The sequence below is a fragment of the Olea europaea genome, chromosome 11, assembly GCF_002742605.1.
Source record: "Olea europaea var. sylvestris chromosome 11, O_europaea_v1, whole genome shotgun sequence".
Classification (NCBI taxonomy): Eukaryota; Viridiplantae; Streptophyta; class Magnoliopsida; order Lamiales; family Oleaceae; genus Olea; species Olea europaea.
Window position 1 is genome coordinate 9,700,438 of NC_036247.1, and position 20,917 is coordinate 9,721,354.

Genomic DNA, 20,917 nt, shown 5'->3' on the forward strand with positions numbered 1-20,917 from the left:
TATGCAAGTGATTTGAACGAAACAATTTTAGAGGTCAAAGTAGGTACGACACAGTATCATACACATCAACTATTTCACGAATATTTAAGACAATCAATGACACCATTTTGTACACCTCATTTAGCTCAACAATAATTAAAACAATCAACGAAATGGAAGAAAATTACTATTAATTCATTCTAGACATCCCATCAAATTAAGCAACCAAATCCTACCATCAGATAGTTAATATTCAACCAAATCAAATCATAAAAAACCAAATCCTGTTTATAACTTAGCAGAAAAATCGACTTTTGCAGTCGCAGGAGTTCGCTGCACCAAAAATTGCCACATATGTATAAAGTTATCCATCGAAATTCCATGAAAATTCAATTTCACAAGAGGGACCCAAAATTGCACAAGCACAAGATTTTCGATATGCGTCTCTTCTGTCCAATACAAACAAAAGCGCAGCAACAATAACCACTTATATTTTTGGTAAGTGATGATATTAAATTATGATAAGGTGTGTATAATTTATTTCAAATTGTAACTTATACTATCTTATTATTGCCGCCACAACCATCTTATACCAGAAATCATCACAACTGTCCAGAAGTGAGACATATAAAACCACAACAACAGATCTTTGTCAACAAATGATCGGCTTATACTATGGTATTCACAATGACTATTGGTAAAGCAAGTACTATAAATTCGACATTTTTGGACACCACATTTCGTAGCTTTGTCAAAACTCAATTCATTGAGATCAAGATTATGCTGAGAAAAGAAAAATACCCAAATCCCATTGAACAAAAGCCCTAATTTATTATGAAAAGCATATCAAAAGTTGGGTACTGATTAAACATTCAACTCTTAAATCTTCAAAAATTCAACACAAAATTGGAATATAGTTCGCCATTGGTACATTCAACCCTAAAGTCTCAATTAATCCAAAATTTCCCAAGCAGGTTATTGAACGACCACAACTATAATCATTTCCCAAAAGCACTTCAAACAAAGATGTGTAAAGGGGAAAAAATATTCATTCTATCTTCTACCAAAGAGCAAGCATGAAATTACAGCCATTTTATATTCAAATCAGCCAAATAAATCCATACATACTCTACCCAATACATTCAAACAATGAAATCCCAACTATACTCAAACAAATTACACTAATACAGAAAGAACCCTTGTGCCTAATTATATGAACAATCTCGAAGTAGAACTAATTTCCCAAGTTCAATGGATTATCAAACTGTCATATGCTGTTTTATGTATATATTTCCTCTTCTTCAGAAAAAATGCATAAAATGAATACAAAACCAACTTGAAGAAATTAGTGATGGTCTTCGTCCACGGTGAAGTGACCCATGGCGGTCGTTGATGGTTGGTGGTTCGACGATTCGAATGTCAGAGGCGAGTCTCGCCTTTCGCCGGTTCGTATCACGCAACGAACTGCTCTCGGTCTTCGTCGACGGTGAAAGAAAGGAAAGTGAGATGGAGGGGATGATTCCAATGAAAGAGGAGAATGTGTGAGAGAAGGGATGTGTGAGAAAAAATTTGCATAAAATTACTACAACACCAACCTGAAGAAATTAGTGATGGTCTTCGTCCACAGTGAAGTGACCCACGACGGTCGTTGATGGCTGGTGGTTTGACGATTTGAATGTCAGAGGGGAGTCTCGCCTTTCGCTGGTTCGTATCACGCAACGGACTGCTCTCGGCCTTCGTCGGTGGTGAAAGAAAGGAAAGTGCGATGGAGAGGATGATTCCAATTAAAGAGGAGAATGTGTGAGAAAAAATTGCATAAAATTACTACAACACCAACCTGAAGAAATTAGTGATGGTCTTCGTCCACGGTGAAGTGACCCATGGCGGTCGTTGATGGCTGGTGGTTTGACGATTCGAATGTCAGAGGGGAGTCTCGCCTTTCGCCGGTTCGTATCACGTAACAGACTGCTCTCGGTCTTCGTCGGCGGTGAAAGATGGGAAAGTGCGATGGAGGGGATGATTCCAATGAAAGAGGAGAATGTGTGAGAAAAAATTGCATGAAATTACTACAACACCAACCTGAAGAAATTAATGATGGTCTTCGTCCACGGTGAAGTGACCCATGGCGGTCGTTGATGGCTGGTGGTTCGACGATTCGAATGTTAGAGGGGAGTCTCGCCTTTCGCCGGTTTGTATCACGCAACGGACTGCTCTTGGTCTTCGTCGGCGGTGAAAGAAGGGAAAGTGCGATGGAGGGGATGATTCCAATGAAAGAGGAAAATGTGTGAGAGAAGGGATTGTGTTTCAACACTGGTTTCTTCTTCTCCTCCTTCGTTTCGTTTGGTCGTTTCACCTTCTTCCTTCACCAGTTTTGTTCTTTTTCTTTTTTTCTCTCCAAGTACCTGACATTTTAGAGGTTTTGTACAATTTCAAGTGTTGTCATGTCATATTTAAACAAGGACTCAGACGGAATTAAACTTAGTAAGAGGGGCAAAAAAAGTCCAAATATGACAATTTTGCAATGACTTAAAAAAAGTGACATTTTTGTAAGTGAAAAAGTAAAATTTGACTAGTTTGATAATTTTCACATTCCTTCTTGTGCATTGCATATAAAAATAGGATTGTATATTATCCGTGGACACGTTTTCCCATTTTTTCAAAGACAAATAATGTCCATGTTTGTCATTCATTCTCTTCCATTCTTTCTTATTTTTTTTCCCACAGTACTCATTTTCAACCACACATTCTTCATTAAAATAATATTATAAGTAAATAAAAAAAATTTCATTTTTTTAACCACACATTTCAACATCAGTCACTATTTCATAGTACATTCTTTGCAAATAATGGGTGACAAACACACACAATAATTCAAATTTGACCGTGATCAACTCGCAATTGACGAGAAAAAAAAATTCCGTCTCTTGTTGTTTTAAAAAATCTGAAATAAAAAAAATGGAAATTATTAATTTTAGAAAAAACTGATTATTATTATTATTATTTTATTTTTTTAAATCATAAGCCAGTTAAACAAGTATTTTCAAATTAGGATAAACTCGCGTATCACCTCGCAAGGTTTTCTTCTAAATTTGTACCGGAAATCTTTGTGAAAACTCGAAATAGACGGGGGTGCAACCCTCATCTTTAATGTAGGTGGTGACATCATATTTATATTTGTGAATATACTTTACATATGATTGTGATTCTTTATCACATATATGAAAATATAAGCCGATCTTCGGTTATAGATTGATTATTGAATTTCTATTATAATAATCATAGAAAGAAATCCGATGCCAAATTTTAGGGGTGTCTTTTTTTTTTTTTTAATATGCTACTGCATAACTTTGCACTGACAGTTTTCAACTGTTTGTGAATATGTCTGAATAAGAAAATTGAGAGTATTAACTTATATTTGATCTTCCTCCCCCTCACACTTTTGTTTACTGCAATGCAGGCTCTGGAAATGATGTTTTTCCGTCGAGTTTCGTCTAAAACACTTAGGCCTCTACAAAGAAGTAGGTTATTTGGAAGCAATAGCGGTTATGATTTTTCAAAAGCTATTCAAGAGCTCAATAAGGTATCTTTTCATGTGCTAGTGTGATCTCTTAATTTTTTTTTTCTTTATTCATCTAATATTAAAATAAACACTCTCGGTAGGATTGTAAACAAAGTAGAAATCGACAATATTTGGAAATTTTGAATACTGAAAAATAAATGGTATTATGATTTGTTATCTAAAGCTTAACAAGTGGACATAAAGTTCTTTTAAGAAGTCAAACGATTAAGATACTACATAAAAAAAATTGCTTTTAAAGTAAGATGAAAGGAGTAATTATAGTCTAGAAGCTCTATAGATTGACAGAACAACATTTTTTAAAGTTTATTAATAACTGTGTAATTGGATGTAGGAAATGGAATCTGTGTTTGGTGAACCTCCAAAATCTAGTCTTGCTGGTTCTATAGACAACCAAAGTATGGCTCATGATTCAGAATCTGCACCAACTCATGTGACACAAAGTATATCATCCTCTGGCTTGACTCATACTGACAGTAGAGGTGAAGCCCAAATGGTAGATATCTCTCCCAAAGAGATAACAAAGAGAGTGGCCATTGCAAGTTGCAAAGTTATTCTGGGGCAGAAGGTGTTTGATTTGGTCTCAGCCAACCAGGTGGAAAAAGGAGATGTTCTTGGTGTAGCAAAAATTGCTGGAATTTGTGGTGCGAAACAAACGAGCAACCTCATCCCACTATGTCACAACATCAATTTGTCACACGTTGCTTTAAATTTGACACTGAGTCCTCAGGACCTTTGCGTGGAAATAGAAAGTGAAGCTGCTTCAAATGGCAAAACTGGGGTGGAGATGGAAGCCTTGACAGCTGTGACTATTGCTGGTCTAACAGTATATGATATGTGCAAGGCTGCTTCAAAAGATATCCTCATTACAGATATACGGCTTGAAAGCAAAAGTGGTGGGAAAAGTGGGGATTGGTCGAGGAAGAAATGAATTTCCATAGGTGGGAACTTTTGTTGTCTAAATATTAGATGCATTTCCGTGTTTATGTGCATTGTTCCGGCTAAGAACTATTCATGTTACGATACTCTGTGTTTGTTGTCTTGGTGTCATATCTGTTTGGCTTTTCAGAGGATGTACTGGTTAAATGAATGTCTGAATCAGACGTATAACTCTTATGGGGTTATGGATTTGCCATTTGTATAATCTACTTCGAATTTATTGGCAATGAAGCAACATCAGGTTTTGTAGTTTTTGTTTTGGAGATGACATTTCTACTTTCTTTGGATGTGTTGACGTGAAATTTTCAAGCACACGTACAGTAAATACGTGTTTAGTACACAACAATCGAATGTACAAAGTATATCACACCAGTACATATTATTTATATTGACTGGAAAAATAAAACAAGGATTATTCCGAATGCTTTTAGAAGAAACTTTATAGGCTTTAAATCTTTTTGGATGGTAATAGAACCCTTCTTCGATATTCTGCTAGAGCCCACAATGGGTATATGTTTCTGTACGCTGCATAATGTAACATGCAATTCTTCATAAAAACTCCTGTGATTTCCTGCCAATACATGAACAATGTGATGGTTAGTTATACGAAACATGTAACTTGGGTTTGGGAGCACATTGAATTTGTGAAATTGCAAGTTCTTATTTAATTAATTTAATATGAAAAATTATAAATTAAGAAAGGTATGCGGGACGCTTAATTATAGTTTACCTGTTGGGGATAATCACCATTTTCCATCTGAGAGTTGATCAAAAGTTTTGCTGCTCTGTGGAGAGGAGTAGGATCTCTATCCGCCTGCCAATTTTTTTTTCCGAAAAAAGGTGATTATATTTTTTGATGAAAAGAAAATCAGTTAACAGCATTATAATTAATAACTCAAGGAAGAATACTGTAAAAGAAGATAAACCTGGCCTGAATAAATAAGTCCCATCATAGCCCAGGCAGTATGTACCAAGTTTGAGCGGTTTCCTTCAAGAGGGACATATTCCTGTTCAATGAAACTCAGAAAATAAGGAGACGTTTCTTATATATATGCTCTATTTTCCGTTCTTTCATTGGATCCAAAGAAGCAATATCCCGGTTCTCTTAAATGGAAATCTAGAACAGGATAGAGCCGGGAAGGGTCCCAGCTACCGATTCAGAAGGAGAAAATTACCTTGTTGTGAAGGTAAGAAGGATCACATACAACTTTCTTGCACTTAGCTGTTTCCCCCTCTGATGTCACACCAATTACCATGCCTTCATCGTTAAATTCTACCTGGCATTAGAGCAACTCCATATCAGGACTCACAACATCACCCCATCCACATCCACACCCACACCCACACTTAAAATAACAACAAAAATAAAACCAACAACAGGAAGACAGTGAAATGTAATAACAGCAGTCAGATTAATGGTGGTCACAATTATAAATTTAAGGCTATCATCAAACAAAGAAAATTACTGGAGGAATAACAAAAGTGACAACAATGGCGAAATAATTAAATTAATGGCAATGATTACACTAATTGCTTAAACAACCGTGTTGAAAACAAGAATAAGACTAAATGGGTTCTTTCAATCTTATTAGAAAGTGAGAAACAAAGCCGAAATATAATTTTCACCTTTGTTTATTTTGGTATTCCTCCATTTTTCTTCCTTGAGCACTTTGTGAGGGACAGAGTTCTTGTATTTCTATTTCTTTGGGTATTTTTTGTGGTGGGGAGGAGAGGAAGAGAAGAAGAAAGAGAGATGAAGGAGTACCTTGCACTCGGGTTTATTCAACATGTAGGTTCCACCATAAACAGCACTAAGACGAGCAAATGCATAATGACATAAATTGAAGTACAAGACTTCTATAAGAACACGGTGGATCCAGAAACTTATAAGCAATGCACTAGATTGAAATATTACACCGTAGAGTGCGCAAGAGGGGATATAATGTCAAATAAGAACACGAAAGAGAAGATTTTGTGAACTGAATAGATAAATAATGAAATCGTAAGGTGCATAGATAATAAAGGAAGAAGCAGACCTGGGGAAGCTCTCCTAGGCCATATAAAGGATAGATGTATGGTGATCCTCCGGCAAAACGTGCTAGAGACTCCGCATATAGCTATCACAAGATTAGAAGCAATATCTCAGAAAGGAATAGAAGAAATTTACATGTTCCATTGCTTTATCAAGAATCCAAAAATGTACAAAATAAGGAACCAAATAATTGCTTTTTCTTTTTTTTCCCCCTTTATTTCTTTCTTTTTTTGGGGGGGTGGGGGGTGGGGTTGGGATCAATACCTTCATCCTCTTCACAGTATCCAAAGCTGGTTCTTCTAAGTAGCGGTCATCTCTGTGGAGAGCCAATGCATGACCAATAAAGTCCATGGTGTTGGCATCAAGGCCATATTTTCTGTCAGAAGTTCAGAGTATTACCCGCACAAGAAGTTCGAGTAGTTACTACTTAATAAATATGCATCATGCTGAATATATATAGCTAGTAAATTTTGTTTGTTCAAAATAATGTTTTCTCATCTCGTGAAATCTGTTTTGTTTCAAAAGCAGGTTACTTAGAATATTTTTAATTTTTTAGATAAGGACATTAGATTTACTTTTGTTTAGCAGATTCTGTGCACCAATCACAGGGATGAAATACTCAAGCCATAATTTTTGGCATATTTTCTTTTGGAAACAAATCCGAACGGGGAAATGGTAATAACTATTCTAATGACATGAATTTGATAGTGAACAGTTCCAGTTTAATAAAACGCTCATGTTATGATTCTCCAAAATAACATTAGAAAATGTCATTAAGCCAACCCCTTTTTATCCATATGTGCCTCTGAAATAATCCAGAATTCAAAACAACCTTATAGAGTTTCCTCAATTAATACGAACACAATAAAAAGAGAGGGGGAGCAAGGGGGAGAGGTTCAGTAAAGATCGAGAGCATACGCAACGAGCTCTCTAGTTGTAACTCTTGTCAAATCCATCCCTTCATGTGTTTTAGGAACATTTTCATCGTATTCTTGGACGTATATGAAGAACTTTCGAGCACGGCGCTTTTCAAATATACCCATGAGAGGAGATTTGAGGGCCTCCATGTCAGTGGCTGGGACCTTGTGAACCTGTCACGTGTACCACAAAATTGGGCAAGTTTCAGTTGCTTTAGCTGGTGTGAAACAAAAATCAACATGTACCCAAAAAGGCTAAAATACCTTTCCTTTGCTGTACACATAGCTGCCATCAACAGATTTGAAATTCAAATATTTGGTAACATTAGTATGAATGAGGACCCGCAAAAGAGCTCCATTTGCCATTATAAACTGAGAAAATCAGCGGGTCAATGTAGCATCCAAATAAAATCTACTGAAAGAAATGTATGAAAGGGATTCGAATAAAATAAAAATGATAACCTTTGGGATCATGTCGACGTTGTAATCTCTACTAGAATCCAAGTGAGTTGGAGGATTATCACTTCCTTTAAACCTCTTCCACAGCTGCATATAAAAAATTAATATGGCATGTGCATGAATCCTGCTCTCTGGAGGTTTTCGGGTGCTTGTGTGCCACGAGTTGGAAGGTGGGGGTGGGGGTAGGGAAGTGGGTTTCAAGCGGCACATCTCTTCCAGAAATAACAGAGAAAGAGTTACCTGAACAAGATTGAGTGAAGTTGATTCTCCACCATAATAATCATTCCTATCCATATGAAGGACCTATTTCCCAAGAAATACTGTTTCAGGCTCAAGAACTAAGAATAATTTTTGGGTCTAGATAGTGACTATACGGATTTGAAGAGAAATTGTATGAAAATAAATCACCCTTGTGCAAAAACAAATAGCATAAGACAGACTTGAAAATGTTGACTACCATCAGATGCTAAAATCTCACAAACGTAAATTTCAAAGCCAATCTTCTGTAATTTTACTTTGATAAAAATCACCTTATGAAATAAACGAGATCAAGAAATTAAAAGAAGCAAATAATACATGATTAAATCCAACCATAAAGAGCAATATCCATACAGATTAAGGAAACTTATGTCAAACAACTGCTGTTGGAGTGTAACATCTCACATTGAAAGCATGGAGCTAAAACGGAAAGAAGAAAAGCTCAAATTGCAAGAAAAAGAATTAGTTAAACAAGTTAGTTAGTTGTCATTTCTGTTTTTTCTGTTGGTAGTTAGTTCAGCCTTCTTTCTGTTATTTTCTTGTAATTTTCTGTTGATGTAATGTATTATAAATACGGCTCAGCCTGATGTACAAATTTGATGGAATACACTTTGATAATTCTTGCCATTTTCGGTCTCCTGATTTTGTTTATCAACATGGTATCAGAGCTGATACATTCTGCAATCTAAATCAGTTCATCTCTCTATTCCCATCTTGCAGAATTCTGCTCTGGAGTTCTTGCATCAAATACCTGTGGAATTCTTACATTTTTCTTGAACGATATCTTGAAAAATGAGTTCATAAAATAATCCTCCTGAATCCAACCAAATTTCTGCTAATCCTTCAGATGACTCATCCAGCCCGTATTACCTGCATCCAAGCGACAATCCTGGTGCTCTTCTAATATCAGAAATCTTTAATGGAGAAAACTATGTTGCGTGGAGTCGCTCTATACTGATTGCACTAACAGTCAAGAACAAGGTAAAATTTATTGACGGCTCTATCGTTTCTCCTTCTGCTGATCAACCGATCAAGTACACAACATGGTTAAGAGCAAACAATTTAGTTCTCTCATGGTTAATGAATTCCATTTCAAAAGAGATACGCAATAGCCTGCTATTTGTGACATCTGCTGCTGAATTCTGGAATGAACTCAAGATCAGATATTTGAGAAGTGATGGAACAAGAGTCTTCCATCTTGAAAAATCCTTAAGCTGCATTAATCAAGGTGCTCTCTCTGTGACTGAATATTTTAGCACTTTTAAAACTCTTTGGGACGAGTATATCAGTTATAGACCATTTCCAACATGCACGTGTGGTGTGATGGCAACATGTTCCTGTGAACTTTTTAAATATCTGCAAGTAAGACAGCAATCTGATTATGTGCTCAAGTTCTTGGTGGGATTGAATGATTCTCATGCCTCCATCAGAAGTCAATTACTGCTAATGGTTCCATTGCCGGGAATGTCAAAAGTTTTTTCTCTATTGCTGCAAGAGGAAAGCCAGAGACAACTTACAAACACTGATTCACACAATGAAACTCATGCTTTGATGGCAAAGCAATTCAGCCAACAGAATCATCTGCCCAGATTTTTCAAAGACAAACCAAAGAAATCTGCATCACAGTGTACTTATTGTGGATATAATGGTCACACAGTTGAAAAATGTTTTCAACTTCATGGTTACCCTCCTGGCTGGAATGGACCAAAGGGGAAAAGGAATATAGCTTCTGCTCATGCTGTCACTACAACCCCAGAAGCTCACAAACAGGAAAGTACTGAGCAACCAAAGATTTATTTTACTCCAGAGGAATTTAACAAAATAATGGCTCTTGCAAATTCATCACAACCTAATACTTCTTCCCAAAATAATGTCCAACCAACTGTTAATCACGTCACTTCATCCCATTTTTCTGGTAAGATGCAATCTACTCTTAAACCAACTTTATCTTCTTGCAATTCAGCTGTTTCTAATCCAAATTCCAATCTATATTGGATTCTTGACACAGGTGCAACAGATCATATGATTTGTTCACCATACTCATACCATTCTACACCTAAGCGAATTAATGCATCCATAAATCTTCCTAATGGTACCACAGTTTCAGCCACTCACATTGGCACTATACACCTCACAGATTCCATAATTTTGCATGATGTCTTGTGTGTTCCCCATTTTTCCTTTAATCTGTTATCTATCTCTAAACTTACTAAACAATCTAACCTTTCCCTCACTTTTACTGCTTCTTGCTGTCTTTTACAGGACCAATCAATGAAGAAGATGATTGGGATTGCTCTTGAAAAGGAAGGACTTTACCATCTAACTCAAGATCTACCAAAAACCAGATCCTGCAGACCAATTCAGACTTCTCCTGTACCTTTAGTTCTTTGCTCTGCTCACAGACAACTAGATATATGGCATTGTAGATTAGGCCATGTACCTAATTCTAGACTACATTCTCTCAAAAGAATTGACTCTGCTATTAATTTCAATTGTACAAGTACTTGTGAAATATGTCCTTTAGCCAAACAAAGAAGGCTTTCTTTTCCTGTATCAAAAAGCAATTCAAATAAAAGTTTTGATCTAATTCACTGTGACATATGGGGACCCTTTGGCACAATTTCTTATGCTGGCTTCAAATACTTTCTAACTATAGTCGATGACTTCACAAGATGTACTTGGGAATATATGCTCAAAGCTAAGTCAGAAGTACAATCTTTAGTCAAGAGTTTCTGTAAAATGGTAGCAAACCAGTTTCATTCCTCTGTTAAAATCATTCGTTCTGATAATGGACCAGAATTCCTGCTCGCAAAATTTTACCATAAGTATGGCATCCTCCATCAAAGAAGCTGTGTAGAAACTCCACAGCAAAATGGTGTTGTGGAGAGAAAACACCAACACCTGTTAAACACTGCAAGAGCCCTAATGTTTCAAGCTAATCTGCCACTACCTTTTTGGAGTGACTGCGTCCTGACCGCAGCACACATAATCAATAGAATCCCCACTCCTCTACTCCAAAATAAAACTCCTTTTGAAAAAATCTTTAGCAAAACACCCAATCTCTCTCATTTAAAGGTGTTTGGCTGTCTTTGTTTTGCATCAACACTATATAGTCACAGACAAAAATTTGATCAAAGAGCCACAAAGTGTATATTCTTAGGATACCCCTCTGATATTAAGGGGTACAAACTCATGGATCTCAAAAATAATAAGATCATTATCTCCAGGAATGTCACATTTCACGAAATAATCTTTCCTTTCCAAGTATTACCACAAAATACTGAAACTCATTCCTTTATGTTTCCCATTTCACCACCCTTCTCAGAACCAACTCATACTGACTCATACTTCAATCACAATCAAAATAGAGTCCCTGAATCCTCACATATCCATTTAACTCCTCTTTTGAGCCTCATACTGATATTGAACCAGATTCACATACATCTCCTTCATCATCTCACATTGAAACTACAACTACTTCAACAAATCCTGAAAATCTGCAGCTTAGAAAATCTACCAGAATTAGACAAACACCTCGACATCTGCAGGATTTTTATTGTGGTAATGTCTCTTCTTCTCCAGAAGCAACTCAAACATCTACTTCAAATGATTGCTCTCCAACAAAAGGTAATTTCTATCCTCTTGATCACTTTCTATCTACAAGTAGACTCTCTACATCGCACAAAGCCTTTCTAACCTCTATCACACACTCACGGGAACCCAAAACATACAAACAAGCCTCTAAACTTCCTGAATGGCAAGATGCTATGAAAAGTGAAATTCATGCTTTAGAGTTAAATAAAACTTGGGAGCTTGTTACTCTTCCTAAAGATAAAAAGGCTATTGGATGTAAATGGGTATTCAAGATAAAATACAGGGCTGATGGATCCATAGAGAGGCATAAAGCTAGACTGGTGGCAAAAGGATATACTCAACAAGAAGGTTTGGATTTCTTCGACACTTTCTCTCCTGTTGCCAAAATTACTTCCATTCGGTTACTACTTACAGTAGCAGCAGTCAAACGATGGCATCTTCATCAACTAGATGTTAACAATGCGTTCTTACATGGAGATTTACATGAGGAAGTTTACATGGAATTGCCTCCGGGAATGAATGTCAAAGGGGAACAAAAGGTTTGCCGACTCTTGAAGAGCCTTTATGGCCTAAAACAGGCCTCTAGACAATGGTTTGCCAAGCTATCCACTGCTCTCATTTCTTATGGATTTGTCCAAGGAAATTCTGACTGCTCATTGTTTGTCAAGAAATCTGAAAACTCATTTATAGCATTATTAGTCTATGTTGATGATGTGCTGTTGGCTAGTGACAACATCCTGGAGATTGAGAACTTAAAATCCTTTTTGAATCAGAAGTTCACCATTAAGGACTTAGGAAAGTTGACATACTTTCTTGGATTGGAAGTTGCAAGGTCCAAAAATGGCATCTCCCTATGTCAAAGAAAATACACACTTGACATACTTGAAGACACAGGTTTAACTGGATCCAAGCCTGCTGCCTTCCCTATGGAGTCTAACCTCAAGTTATCAGGTAATGATCCTAATCTATATGAAGATCCATTAGGTTACCGAAGACTCATTGGCAGATTACTCTACCAAACTCTCACTAGGCCTGACTTAGCCTATTCTGTGCAAGTGCTCAGCCAATTTTTGGCAAAACCAGCTGTTAGTCATCATAAAGCATCCATTAGAGTATGGAGATATCTAAAAGCCACACTAGGACAGGGCCTTTTCTTTCCGTCTTCCTCAGACTTACTTTTAAAAGGCTTCTCAGATAGTGATTGGGCAGGCTGTGTGGATACTAGAAGAAGTGTCACTGGTTTTGCAATTTTCCTTGACAAATCTTTGATTTCTTGGAAATCAAAGAAGCAAGTTACAATCAGTAGATCATCTGCCGAAGCAGAATACCGAGCCCTTGCAACTACGACGTGTGAGATCCAATGGCTTTTGTATGCCTTACAAGACCTGAATATCATTCATTCAAAACCGGCTTTGTTATACACTGACAGTAAATCAGCTATGTCCATTGCTACCAATCCGGTTCAACATGAAAGAACTAAGCACATCCAGATTGATTGTCATCTTATTAGAGAAAAATTACAGCAGCATGTCGTTAAACTATTTCATATTCCTTCGCATCTACAAGTTGCAGACATTTTTACAAAACCGCTTGGCTCTCTACCTTTTCATCATGCCCTTCGCAAGATGAACATCATTAACATCCATGTTCATCTTGAGGGGGGGTGTTGGAGTGTAACATCTCACATTGAAAGCATGGAGCTAAAACGGAAAGAAGAAAAGCTCAAATTGCAAGAAAAAGAATTAGTTAAACAAGTTAGTTAGTTGTTATTTCTGTTTTTCTGTTGGTAGTTAGTTCAGCCTTCTTTCTGTTATTTTCTGGTAATTTTCTGTTGATGTAATGTATTATAAATACGGCTCAGCCTGATGTACAAATTTGATGGAATACACTTTGATAATTCTTGCCATTTTCGGTCTCCTGATTTTGTTTATCAACAACTGCCATGCATACCCTATTACTGTACACACATTTCTTGTTGGAATGAGCATCTCAGTTGTTTCAAATCCAGAAACATGAATACTGAAGCTAAATCCATTCTCAAATTACGCTAATTCAAATTACCCGTTTCAGAGAATCAAAATCAGAGAAATTGCACAATTCTGATTCGTAATATCACAAACTCACAATCTTTTTCATTGTTTGAGAGAACCAAAATCAGAAGACAGAAAACAACCTTTAGACGGTCGACTGAGAGGAGACCGCTGAGGATGCATTCTTTAAGACCTGTACCCAGCACTATCACATCGTACTCCTCATCCATATTTCTTCAATTTCTCTTTATCCCTTTAATTGATTCTTCAATTGAAATCGGTTGATTTATGATCTAAATCCAAAAACCAAAACAGATCAATTAGATCGATAAGAACGAGAAAATTATGTACATATGTAATGTGTTTCAGATATGCATGAATGTATCGCAGTGTGCATGGGGAAGTGTATTAACTTACATTTAGATTTCGTAAATGGAGAAACGTCAGGGAAAACAAATCAGAAATGTAAAGAATGGCTATGTACTTTTATTAATGTAGTAATTTAAGGGTGGTTAATAAAGGTTGAACCCAACCTTGAGCACTATCACCGTCCTGGAGCATTACGAGAGAGGTAAATCGTGAGATGTGCCACAGCAGGATAGGGAACAAGAGCTTATCCTACACTAGTGCTCACAAAGAGTCCAATTCCATATATCAGGAATCGAACCCTCACACTGCGACTGTTATACCTCACTCCTGTCCTTTACACTACTACGTTTTGCCCTGGGGGGCATTTAAGGGTGGTTACTGAAAAAAAAGATTGAACCCCAACCTTGAGAGCCCCTACCGTCCCGTCCCTAGAGCTTTGTGAGCAAGGTAAATCGTAGGATGTGCCTCAACAGATCAGGGAACAAGAGCTGCATGTACACCGTGCCTACAATGAGTCAAATTTCATGTCTCAGGAATCGAACCCCCACACTGCGACTGTCAATAAGATGTGAAATAACTTCACTTCTATCATTTGCATCACTGGACTATGCCCCAGGGAGAGGGCAGGGTGGTTACTAGTTTATATGGCAGTTTGTTTAAGAACACAATCTAATTGCTCTCTTGAGCTTTAAATAGATTAATTTGTTCGTTCGATCTTAACGAGCTCACAAACCATTTTTTAATACATTTTGCTATTTAGATGGTACGAACGTTGAAAGACTTCCGATTTACGTGACATTAATGTTTAATAGATAGTCAACGTCTAAAATTAATATCGAGTATATTCTATAGGTTGCTATTTAGGTATTCTTTAATTTTTTTTTAAAAATCACAGTTACATCTAGACAGAAAATATAAATCTTGGAAAAATATTTCAATGTTGTTGAGTCACTCAATCTAAAGCTTTTGAACCTAGACAAAGCTCTTAGACATTGTTACATATTCTGTGACGTCAGAATGAAAGATTTCTTGTCAAGCTATGTGGAAGATGGAACTTTGTAAACATCTTCCACATTTGTTTATGTAGTACAAATTGTTAAGTAATTCATAATTGTGTTGGAGATGCTATGATAGCAAGAATTGGCTCCTGTGGCATATTAAGGGCTTGTTCGGGAGGAATTTTTTATTCCAAAAAATTGATTTTTTGACCGTTATTTTACTATTCTCGCCTCAATTTTTGACTTTTTCTCTCACAGGTAGACCCCACTTTTCTTCTAACAGTCAAAAAATCAATTCTCAAAATCCCTCCAAAACGGGGCCTAAGTGATTTCTAAATTAAAAGATCAAAATTGACGAGAGAAATAATCGAGTTCTTATATATTGTTAATACTTTTATATTTATTCCAAGTTCTACTCCGAGCATCCTTAACTTAGGTAACCAACGGGTTTTTAATCTAATTTTTTAACATTTAGACTATCTTTTTAGTAGTATCATGATCTTCGTTTCATATTATGATTCAATTGATTATTAAAAGCTCGAATTTTTTTATGGGGTAGTTTGATAAAAGTTCATTATAAAAGTTGGTATAATTACACTAAAAGTTGATTAAGGGTTGTAGATTTGTCACTCTGTGGTTACAATTGAAATTCGACTTGCTAAAAAGTTGATAAAAAAAAGTTAATAAAGTTTTAAAAAGACATATTTTATCATTATCTTAATTAATACAAAAATAGATTAAAAAAAGAATAAAAATGAAATAGGTTTGGGTAGGACTGGACAAAACTCCCAAATCAAACAGTCCGAACTAGATCCAAATCAAACCAAACAGTTCTTCTTAAGTGAAATATCCGAACGGGTATCTGAATTGAAAATCAATGAGTTCGACTCGGTTCAGTTCTTGGTTCTGGATTAAGAACTGAAAAACTGAATAAAAATTGAATCTGCTTAATTTTTTAAAATTTATTTCTTTTAAAAACGTCAAATTATTTTATTTTTTTCTAAATAAATTTACTAACTAATTTAGCTTAAACCCAAAAATATAATTTCCCTAATTCTAATTTTCAGTTCAAATCCAACTTAATCAAATCGACCTAAGTTTTACCTAAATATATTTTTGCGAAAATTGCAGCAGAAGCCCCAAACTTTTTAAACACTAGCAAACTTTCCCATAACCTTTTATTTGTGCAGCTGTCACTCCAAACCTTTTGAAACATTGCATCTGATGCCCTTTTGGATGGAATCTGTCCAAATTTCGGTTAGTTGACATGAAAATTTCGAATTTGGTTCGATTCTCATTAGAACCGAACCGAACCGGATCACGTCCAACCCTAAATTTGGGACTAATGACACAAATTTCCAAAAAAATATATAGTGTGTTTGAGTCACATTATTTTGAAAGAATGTATGATTTAAAAATAAGGAAAAATTTTGAATTTATGTGTAATATTATTTGATTAAAGAATGTGTAGATGAAATGATGTTAAATTATTATTTAAAAATGTATTTTTTCAAAAAATGCTGCTCAAACAGGCTTATAATTTCCGATGAGAAATGAAAGCGAAAGGAGATTTGGACTGCAGTGAAGAAATAGCATTTTGGCCAAGGAAAAGCATATTTGGACACAAATTTTTCCGATGAGAAATGAACGCGAAAGGAGACTTGGACTGCAATGAAGAAATAGCATTTTGGCCAAGGAAAAAGCATATTTGGACAAAAATTTTGTTTAGTTAATGACAAAAACGTGTATTCTTTTCCCAGCCATCCATTCCATCTGTTTCTTGATATCGATAGGTGAGTTATTAATCATCTCTATCACGTATAGCATCTTCAATCATAATCATAATATAAAATAGATCTAAATTAAACCTCTCCAATGAATAATAAATGCAAATAGAATTGTATTTTTCAGCATAAAATGTAAAAAAAAGATATATACGTTCACAAGAGGCAAAAAGTAAATTTAGATTTTTTGGTTAGAGTAAATTTGAATTTAGATCCACCGGTTGCAAATGAGGATGCTATAGCAATTTTGAAGATATGAACTTTACATCTAATTTTACATCACTATGGGAGATGCTCTTATCCAGCATTGTCTTCGACTCTTCAAATTAGGAGTGATTATTTTATTTTTTAATAATAATAATTTTTATTTATTATTTTTTTTTTTTGTCATTGACATTGTCCAATAATTTGCCAAAAAATGCATGACATCCTATTGTATTTATTTAAAAAGTAAATAAAAATGCTAGTTTAGAATTGGAAAAAAGCCCAGTGTACAGGAGCATATTTACAAATGTTTTACAGGGCCCCTCTCTGTGTAGGGGCCCCACACGTTTTTTTTAAAAAAAATTATTACGTGGGGCCCACGTATTGTGCGTGCCCTGGCAAGTCCCTGTGAAACAGACCTGTAAGCCTAGCAGGGTTCTTCAGAATTATACCGAAAGTGTTCGGATCATTTCGATTTCTACTCTAACCAAGCAATAATTTTTACGATTTCTATTACAGGTTCCCAGTTGAACCTAGCGGGCTATGGTGATTTTATACCTAAAATTTCAATTCCGATATTTTGGTACAACCAAAATTGCCTTAAATCTTAATTAAGAGTTAAAAATTATTTTCTGCATTATATGGATCGCGGAACTTAACTTTGCTTATTCCCGACGAGGTAAATCCACATTGGCTCATTGATTCAATCGAATGTCGAGAATTTGTCAAAATCATAATTTCGTTGATTCTATATGAATATTGAGTACTAATTTGATCAACAAATCATCGATCAAACAAGGGAAAAATCTACCATGCATAACTGTTAAACAACCTCTCACCAATGATAGTAACTAGAGTGCATTAAATAAATCATATAAATTAAAATAAATAGTTAAATATTAAAATATGAGAATCGAAATAAGTTTTTAATAGGTGCCACGTAAGTGCGACACTCCCAATGCAATAGGCACATGATTAAAGAGTTATAATCTTTTGATAGGGTATAATCTAGATCATTAGGTCATGACCTAATATGAAATCGTGCAATCTAATGTCAAAAGATGCGATCATTGAAAAAAGACATTGAAATCTATAAATTGTACTCTCCTAATTTCATTTTATTTACTCCAAGTCAATTCAGTTCAATTGATTTATAATTTCTCCTTCTCCAAATTATGTCAATATAATTTTCAATTTATTTTTCGAGTTTCATGTTCCATATTTTAATTTTCGATATCATTCGATCTAGAAGACTACAATCAAGGTTTGGTTTGCCCGATAATATTAATATGAGTTTTGCTACACTTACATCGGGATTGACACTCCGGTGTACACTCCCCTCACATGAGAGATCCCAATATTTTTTTTATTGTTATCCCTCATGTGAAGGAAGTTTACACTGGAGTGTCAACCCCAGTATACAAATAACATTTCATAATTAATATTATGCTATATTAATTTTGAAAGAAGTTTCGTAACTTGAGAGACAACTATCCATTTATCTTGTTAGCGCCATTGTAAGGTACAAAACACGCTTTTTTTCATCTCACACTTAGGTCCTGCATTTCCCATCTCTAGGTATAATTGAATCTAGTGATTTCAAACAAGATTTTGAAAGGCATGAGACGTTGTAAGGTAACAGAGTTAAATTTCAAGCTTCACAAGTCTAGATTCAATAATCTATTTCCTCATATTTAATATTATTTTTAATAATATTAAGGCCATTATTTTATTTATTCTTCAAACGTTAATAATTTTTCATTTTATTTAATTAATTTGTCTAACCTTCAAAAAAAATAAAAACAAATTGGACAAAAATAGTACAAAATCATGCACCTTTTGACCCATAGACCCTCATTAGTGGTTAAAATAGAGTTTAACATCTTTTTCCACGCTTTCTTCGTATGCAATGCTTTTTCCTCACGCCTATTTCTGCTTTTTAAAGCACTATTTCCATCATAAAATTGTGGTTGAATCGGTGAACCGGAAGAAAATATTTAATCCATAGCCCATGTGACTTGTGAGTTTGCAATTGTGATTTTGGGGTAAAAGATTAATTATACTTTCAAGTGATTCCTGAATTATTTCCCCACCAAAAATGTCGAAATTTTGTTCACATAAATAAGATGTGTCTATACAACATGTGTTGCAGTGTTCAAATAAATCCCTTGAAAAATTAAACAGAATATGGTTTGGGTTGGGTCGATTTTGAGCTCAACCCGAAACCAAAATCAACTTGGCTGGTTTGGATGAATTTTAATCTGAACCAACTCAATCTAGTTGTTGAAATTGAACCAAATTGGTTTGGGTCAGTTTGGTTTTGGCTTAGTCGGTTTGATCATTTGTTCGAGTTAAAAAATAAATAAATTGTTTACCTACCCATTATTTGTGGGTAATATATTATGGAATAGTGATTGGTGTTGAAATGTGTGGTTAAAAAAGAAGAATTTTTTTTTGATTTACGTGTAATATTATTTTAATGAAGATTGTGTTGTTGAAAATGGATATTGTAGAAAAAATAATGTGGTAGAATATGGAAAAATGGCAGACAAACAAAGCCTTAGGTATATATACATCAAAATCATCATATATATCAATAGTTACCAACAAACAATTACATCAAAATAAAAAGTAAGACTACAATCTAAATTTGGAGTTTACAATAAATAATTCTTCTCCTTACTTTTCTTTTGAAATTTGGAGTTTTCGTATATTTTAGAAAAAAAAATTTATTTATGTTTTTTGTTATTTCAATTTTTAAGTTTAAAAATATGAAATTTAAAATGAGAAAAAAGATAAAAATAAAAATAAAAAATGTATTAGCGGTTTGGATCGATTAATTGATGGGTCGATTGCTTAAATCACAACTTTTTAATGAGTAAAATTAATGTAATCAAACCATTGTTTTGTTCAAACCAATCCAATCCAAACCGACCCGACTCGATTTGATTTGATTAGTTTGATTGATTTTTCTATTTTTTTGCCCACCCCTAATAACTATAAGAATGTATCTATTATTTCGTGGGTCGGTGGGGTCGGTGGTTTCGTGGTTGGAGGAACTTGAAAGAATTTGGTCGACCATGTGCAATATTTGATATCCAACGTGGTTTTGATGTATAAATTCATGTACCATCTTTTGTTGAATACAAACATTAATGAAAAATTTGGAGCAAAGGTCTCAATCCTTTTAAAAGTGCAATGCAAGTCTTAAACTTTTAAATTGTAGGAGATACGTATCAAACCTTTAAAAAATGTACAATAGAAGGACTTTTACACGATTTTCGTTCAAAAATTCGTTAATTGACCAAAAATCAAGAGTTTTGGCCACTTTTTAAAAGGTCGAAATGATAAATCTATATTTTTCAACCTAAAACAATTAAGATAATCAAACAACAAGAAACAAAAAAAGAGAGAAGATATTTTTCATCTTCTTCCGTTGCAAATTTTCCACCCGTCCTACCTAAAACTTGAATCGTTTCAATATTAGACGCATCAGAATCAACTTCTGGGTCTAAATTTGAACATTCTTCTCAATGAATGATCCAATAGCAAGTGTGACAAATCAACAGAAGAGATAAATTTCAAAATGTAATTATGGAACTCTAATGAAAACAAAATACCTTTATCATCACTTTCTTTGACAATATCATCGACAAATAGATCATCCCCATCCAATGACATATCCACGTCCGAATTGAATTTTCGTTCTTCGTCATCCGTCCATTCGTGTTCTTGTACTTCTTCAAGTTTTAGGTAGGCAGGAGGCGGGGGTGGGGG

The 20,917-nt window shown here is 35.0% G+C and overlaps 3 protein-coding genes across 4 annotated transcripts; 1 reads left to right on the forward strand and 2 right to left on the reverse strand.

Annotated features, from left to right (window-relative positions):
• The first annotated feature begins 3,013 nt into the window (after window positions 1-3,013).
• LOC111403296 (cyclic pyranopterin monophosphate synthase, mitochondrial-like) lies at window positions 3,014-4,744 on the forward strand. 2 transcript variants are annotated; one of them, XM_023031739.1, is made up of 3 exons: window positions 3,014-3,128; window positions 3,437-3,559; window positions 3,891-4,744. In XM_023031739.1, the coding sequence occupies exons 2-3, from the start codon at window positions 3,446-3,448 to the stop codon at window positions 4,485-4,487; spliced, it is 711 nt and encodes a 236-aa protein (XP_022887507.1). In that variant the 5' UTR covers window positions 3,014-3,128; window positions 3,437-3,445; the 3' UTR covers window positions 4,488-4,744. The 2 variants fall into 2 exon arrangements, with proteins under 2 accessions (XP_022887507.1, XP_022887508.1); XM_023031740.1 differs by having other exon boundaries at window positions 3,030-3,054.
• A 61-nt stretch (window positions 4,745-4,805) lies between these two features.
• Window positions 4,806-5,528, reverse strand: LOC111403297 (beta-amyrin synthase-like). The gene is made up of 3 exons (XM_023031741.1): window positions 5,422-5,528; window positions 5,226-5,309; window positions 4,806-5,066 (listed from the first exon to the last, which is right to left on the reverse strand). Exons 1-3 carry the CDS (start codon window positions 5,446-5,448, stop codon window positions 4,944-4,946), a joined length of 234 nt encoding a protein of 77 aa, XP_022887509.1. The 5' UTR covers window positions 5,449-5,528; the 3' UTR covers window positions 4,806-4,943.
• A 124-nt stretch (window positions 5,529-5,652) lies between these two features.
• Window positions 5,653-14,261, reverse strand: LOC111404439 (guanosine nucleotide diphosphate dissociation inhibitor At5g09550-like). Its single transcript, XM_023033247.1, has 10 exons — window positions 14,203-14,261; window positions 13,929-14,078; window positions 8,144-8,206; window positions 7,907-7,990; window positions 7,709-7,816; window positions 7,446-7,618; window positions 6,792-6,903; window positions 6,532-6,612; window positions 6,261-6,323; window positions 5,653-5,772 (listed from the first exon to the last, which is right to left on the reverse strand). Exons 2-10 carry the CDS (start codon window positions 14,013-14,015, stop codon window positions 5,653-5,655), a joined length of 891 nt encoding a protein of 296 aa, XP_022889015.1. The 5' UTR covers window positions 14,016-14,078; window positions 14,203-14,261.
• Window positions 14,262-20,917: the final 6,656 nt, after the last annotated feature.